Genomic DNA, 6,729 nt, shown 5'->3' on the forward strand with positions numbered 1-6,729 from the left:
CTAGAATATTGTCCTTTCTTGTTGGAATATGGTTTATTTGTTGCATATTATGTTCCAATTACATATCCTGAAGCTTTTCAAATTGCCTCCTATCTTCTGTGCTACTATTACTCTCTTTTTTACATGCATACATACAACCACTTTCTTCTATCTGTTCTTTCCAAATCACGAAAGGAAAGTTAAAATCTCCTGATAGGAGTATATTCCAGTCTTTACGGTTTGTACATATAACATTTATTTTTTTCTATTATTATGTCAAACTCCTTAGTATTTGGAGGTCTGTAAACTAAAATATTCACTATTTTTTCATATTCAAATCCTACCGCAATCAATTCACATTTGTGTTGCTATATTTTTCCCAGACTTTTACTCAATATATGTCTCTGCCATAGATTACAGTTCCCCCTTGATTCCTATTTGTTCAGTCTGATCTATATGTCTGGAAACCCTTTATCTGGTCATCACTGCCAGTCTCTTGGGAATACCTTGATTCACTTATATTTAATATATCTATTTTTTATAATTTGTGTTAGTTCTGCATTACTCTATTTTCCTTTTAGAGTTACTCATGACTAACCCCTGTGCATTCATTACTATGCTGGTTTGTGTTTCATCCCCATTATCTAATATTTGTGATAATATGGATTCTCCCATTTTTCCTTCCTGTTCTGATATGATGCTCTTTTCTTCATTTTGAGGAACTCCGCCATTAAAAATTCCAAATTTTCTCTTATATTTTGTATTATTAGTTAAACACTAATAATTATTTTTAAGTATTTTAGTAATGTTCAAGTTTTGTGAAGTTTGCGCATGCTCACTGACGACAGTGTAAAATTGTGACGGTGGGCAGTGGTACTGTCGACTGTCGACGTGGCCAGTGACTGGCAGGTGGAGGTTGTGCACGTAACCAACTGTTCGTGCGTAGTTGCTGAGGAGTGCAGCTGTGCACTCATGCAAGCAAATGGTGTTGATATGTAGCTTGTGTTCTTTAAGGTATGCTATTGTTTGTGTAATGAGATTTGTAAATTATGGATATGTTTCGGTTGAATAGTCTTATCGGCATTTTGACATTGTTCCTCTTCTATATTGTAGTAATGTTGTATTTTAGGATGTGTTAACGTAAGAGCTGATAGAAGAAATTAGCCGATATTTAATGCACGAGAAATCTGCTGGGTATCAGAGAGGAGGCATTGTTGTAAGTGACTTTTTGCAGTTAATTGTTACTTATCTTTTAACTTGTTGGTAACGGTGATTGTGTGATGACATTGTTATGATAATTATTAGTGAGAAATTATATATGTTTGTTCATATGGTGATAAGGATTAATGTTTCTGCTAAGGTGATACGTAAAAAAAAAAAAATGGGTATGTTATTCTGACTTTTATAATGTTACAGGTCGAAATTAAACGTTTTACGACAAGCTGAGTTTTTATCTGGTACCTGAGCATACATTTCGACAACACTCATCATGACAGATGAAGGGAAAAACGACAGCTCCACGGGGGAAAATGATAGTGCTAGGATGTCACTGGAAGCACAGAAGAAGGCCAAACAGCGGAGGGGAACCGCAAAGGCAAAACTAACACGTAAGCTTGATAAGTTTCATGAGTATATGTTAGATCAAATGGCATTAGAAATTTTAGAAGAAAGATACGAGAGTGTTGTTAAGGCTTATGATGAAGTTGAACTAGCTAATGAACAGTATTGCAATTTATTAGATGAGAACTGTGATGCTCAATTGATAGAGGAGGCTAACGTTTATATCAAAGCATTAGAAGATAGAAAGTGTGCAGCTCATGTGATATTTGTGAAAGTTAAAGACGAAATGCAGGTGAAAAAAGTTTTAAAAGTAAAACCGATTGATGTGCCCAGGTTTCACGGAGATGTGAGAGATTATAGCAATTTCAAGAGAGATTTTTTTAGACTAATGCAATCAAATTATGGGAAAGATCCCTTTGTGCTAAGACAGTGTCTCTCAGGAGAGGCCTTGGATACAGTTCGTGGTGCAGATCATGACTTCGATAAAATGTTTGAGCGATTAGATGAAACTTTTGGGAACAGCAGAACCATTATTGATGTAGTAGTAGAGGACATAAGGTCAATTAAACCTATTTCCGAAGGGGATAGTGAGAGTTTCATTAGGATGGTTGATAAGATTGAGCAATGCTATCTTTACTTAGACCAAATGAGTTTGGCTTCAGAATTAAATACTGCTAACATGACTAGCCAGATAGAAAAACTATTACCACCTACTCAGAAGCGTGAATGGGTTAAGTTAGCAGAGTGTGTAGGTAATCGTGACCTATTCGGAAAGTTGTTGGAATACCTTTTGAGTGAAAAGAAATCAATGAAATATCTTAATGCTAATATTAGAAGCAATAATAATATTAAGGCTAAAGTGAATTATACCTGCACTTATGAAGATCAGCGTAGTACAAAGCAAGGAAGAGAGTCAGATGTAATGGAAAGGATAGCAGGACTTGAAAATGCTATTACAAATATCACTGACCTTTTCACTAAAATTACAGAAGAAAATGCTGAACGGAACAGGAATAAGATCAGTGACAACACAAGGCTGCATAGGTGCTGGTATCATGGCTCAGATGGACATGATATCTTAGACTGTACAACTTTCCAGAACTTGAGTATCAATGACAGAATGGAGAGTGTAAAGAAGAAAGGTATTTGCTTTAATTGCCTTAAAGGTGTTCACATAGCAAGAAAATGTCTAAAGAAGTCCAGATGTAATACTGTAGATGTTAACAATGAATCTTGTGGGAAACTTCATCATACTATTATACATGAGGGATTCATAACAGGAAATTCCTTTGTAAGTCTGAAAAGAAACGGTGTTTTACTTATGGTTAACAAGATCAAGTGTGGTAATCAGGAGTTACAAACTTTATTTGACTCGGGAGCTGATATAACAATGATCAGAAATGATGTGGCTAAGGCATTGGGACTGAAAGGAAAATGTGTCAGATTAGCTGTGACTAAATTGGGCGACAAAACTGTGACATACAGTAGTAAAGAGTATGATCTGGTTTTAACCGACAAGGATGGGAATGATGTCAATGTTACTGCTTATGGAATCGATGACATTACATCTCAAGTCGGTAAGGTAGATTTATCAAAAGTGAAACATTTATTCAAGGGTGTTAATGTATGTGCATTAGATAGACCTTATGGTAAAATAGATCTCCTAATTGGTTCTGATTATTGCTCTTTAATTCCAACAGTTAAGGAAACTGTGGCTGAAAATTTACAGCTCAGGGAATCACAGTTTGGAATGTGTGTGTATGGCAGTCATCCCGACATTGTTACCTTATCAGTGTTTAGGAGTAATCCAGGCATTAGCATTAATCATGTTTCCAGTACAATATCCGACTATGATATATCTGTAGAACCCGTAATTGATATTACAGCACAGATAAATGATTTCTTCACCATTGAACACTTAGGAACTGATTGTAATCCCAGATGTGGTAGTTGTCGTTGTGGGAAATGTGCAACAGGCAATGGCAATTATAGTATAAAAGAGGAAAAGGAGCTGGCTCTTATTGAAAGTGGGTTGATGTATTACCCGGACAGAAAAGAATGGTCTGCTAAATTTCCATGGACTAAGGATCCCAAACTGTTGCAAAATAATGTATCTGTAGCTGTTGCTAGACTGAAAGGCACAGAGAAAAGATTGATGAAACTGGGTTCAGACTATGCTCAAGCTTATAATGACCAGATACTTGACATGACAAAGCGCAATGGAATTCGGAAGTTATCCGATGAAGAGGTTAAAAACTATGTTGGTCCTGTCACATACATTCAACATCATGAAGTGTTAAAACCAGGATCTATATCAACCCCATTGAGAATTGTTTTTGATTCATCGGCAAAGTATATGGGCCAGTCTCTAAATAGTTTTTGGGCAAAGGGCCCTAATGTTTTGAACTCAATGTTTGGTATATTACTAAGATTTCGTGAAAAGGCTATAGGCATAGCCGGTGACATAAGCAAAATGTATAATTGCATTAAGCTTCCAGAATTAGAACAACATGTACATAGATTTGTTTGGAGAAATTTGCAAAGTAATCGCAAACCTGATCACTATGTAATGACATGCATGGGTTTCGGGGATAGGCCCTCAGGAATTATTGCAATGTTAGCTCTCAGACATACTGCAGAATTGTCGGTAAAAGACTTCCCAGAAGCATCACGTGTGATAATGACTAATTCCTATGTAGATGACATAATTCATTCTGTTGAGAGTAAAGCTGAGGCATTTAGCCTAATTAGAGATATTGAAAATGTACTCTCTAAAGGCAGTTTTAAAATTAAACGATGGACCATTACTGGAGATAATGAGCGTTCTGACTTTGAAGTGTCCCAGAATAGTAATGAAAGAATACTTGGCCTTAACTGGCAATGCAATAAGGATGTGTTTTATTTTAAAACTAAGTTAAATTTCTCTCCAAAATATAAGGGTGTAAGAACAGAACCAGACTTAAACAAGTTGAATTTCGTTGAAAATATACCTTCAGTTTTAACAAAAAGGGTTGTCGTCAGTCAGACGTGTTCTGTTTACGACCCACTGGGGTTTTTGCTTCCATTCACACTAAAAGCAAAGATTTTGCTACGAGACACTGTGAAATGTGACTTTAAATTAGGATGGGACGATCCCTTGCCTTCCTATTTAAAAGAACAATGGTTGTCATATTTTTGTGAGTTATTTGGCACTGAAACTCTGTATTTTGAAAGGAATGTTAAGCCAACCTCAGCCAAAGGATTGCCTTTACTTGTTATTTTCAGTGATAGTTCAACAAATGCTTATGGTGCTGTTGCATATGCTAGGTGGGAGTTAGAGTCTGGTGCATTTGAGAGCAGGCTCATTGTGGCAAAGAGTAGGATAGCCCCTAGTAGACAGTTATCTATTCCAAGGCTTGAATTGTGTGGAGCTGTTATAGCGTGCAGGATGCGTAAAGCCATTGAAGATGAAATGACATATAAATTTAGTTCGGTAATGCACATAACAGATTCCTCCATTGTTAGAGCACAAATCCAAAAGGAATCTTATGGCTTTGGAACTTTCGTAGCCACTAGAATAGCAGAAGTTCAATCAAAAAGTGACCCAAATGAATGGTGGTGGATTGCTTCTGGATTAAATCCTGCTGATCTATTGACCAGACCCCAGGACCCTTTAAATGTTGCAGTTGTCTATTCATGGAAATATGGTCCAGAGTTCATGGCCCTTCCTTTAGAAGTGTGGCCTATCAGTCAATCAGTGAATTGTGAGTTACCTGATAGAATTCATGTTAATCTTGCACAATACTCTGTTCATGAAGAAACCATAATTGATGCGTCGAAATTCAACAACTATAATATGTTAATTGCAGTCACTGCTAGGATATTTAACATTGTTAAGGAGAAATCTTTTAAGGGTGTTCTAAAGAAACTTGAACATAGATCACTTAAGGAAGCTGAGAGGTTTTGGATTATGCAAGCACAAAAAAGTCTTCCTGAGAACTGGAAAAAATGTTTTCAAAGATTAGGACCATTTCAAGCTGAAGATGGTACAATTATGGTAGGAGAAAGAATGGAAAGATGGTTGAAACATAATTGGAACCAAGATAGCTTCATTCTATTACCTGGTAAGCATCCATTTACAGTCTTGTACATTAGTGATTTACACAGGTTGGATCATGCTGGAGTTGATGTTACACTATGTAAGCTTCAGTCTAAATTTTGGGTTCCTTCAGCACGTAAAATCATAAGATCGATAAAGAGAGGTTGTATTCTTTGCAGGAAACTGGATGCCAAAGTTGAAGGTCAAAAAATGGGTCAGATTTCTGATGAAAGAATGAGTCCTTGTCCAGCATTCTATCACACTGCTGTGGATATTTTTGGACATTTTCAAATAAAAGATAATGTAAAGAAAAGGACAACTGGTAAAGCTTATGGTGTTATATTCAATTGTATTGTTACACGTGCCGTGTATATTGATGTTGTAGATGGATATGATACTTATAGTTTTTTAAAGTGTTTCAGAAGATTTACAGCGGTTCATGGCTATCCTGATACTGTACACTCTGACTTAGGCTCACAATTGGTATCAGCAAGTAAAGAACTAAAGAGTGATAACAACTGGAACATACACGAGATCACTGAATTTGGAGCAAAGGAAGGCTTGAAATGGAAATTTAATCGGTCTGCAGATGCTGCATGGCAGAATGGGGTAAGTGAGGCCTTAATTAAGTCTGTAAAAAGGTCTCTGTCAATGCTCATAGGAACTACCATCTTGACATTTAGTGATTTGCAGACAATATTTTTTGAAATAGCAAACTTAATGAATGAAAGGCCTATTGGAATAAAACCTGGTATGGATGTAGAATTAGGAACATATTTGTGTCCGAACGATTAACTTTTGGGTAGAGCAAGTAATAAAGTACCATCTGGTTCATGGTCTACATCAGGTGACACCAAGAAAAGGTTGAACTTTATACAAAATGTTGTCGACACCTTTTGGCGTAAGTGGCAGAGAGATTATTTCCCTACACTCATTGTAAGGCAAAAATGGCACACAGATAAAAGAAATGTACAACCTGGTGATATTGTTCTGATTAAAGACACAAATGTTGTGCGAGGAAAATGGAAAATGGGGCAGGTTGTAGATACAGAAACAGGCAGAGACAATAAGGTGAGAGATGTAAGCATTAGATACAAAATACAAAGACCAGG

General features: G+C 36.4%; 1 protein-coding gene across 1 annotated transcript; it reads left to right on the plus strand.

Moving 5' to 3' along the window:
* Positions 1-751: 751 nt before the first annotated feature.
* On the plus strand, positions 752-6,412 carry LOC137631444 (uncharacterized). The gene is made up of 3 exons (XM_068363209.1): positions 752-993; positions 1,396-4,051; positions 4,478-6,412. The coding sequence occupies exons 2-3, from the start codon at positions 1,469-1,471 to the stop codon at positions 6,410-6,412; spliced, it is 4,518 nt and encodes a 1,505-aa protein (XP_068219310.1). The 5' UTR covers positions 752-993; positions 1,396-1,468.
* Positions 6,413-6,729: the final 317 nt, after the last annotated feature.

This window comes from Palaemon carinicauda, chromosome 39 (assembly GCF_036898095.1).
Source record: "Palaemon carinicauda isolate YSFRI2023 chromosome 39, ASM3689809v2, whole genome shotgun sequence".
Taxonomy (NCBI): domain Eukaryota; kingdom Metazoa; phylum Arthropoda; class Malacostraca; order Decapoda; family Palaemonidae; genus Palaemon; species Palaemon carinicauda.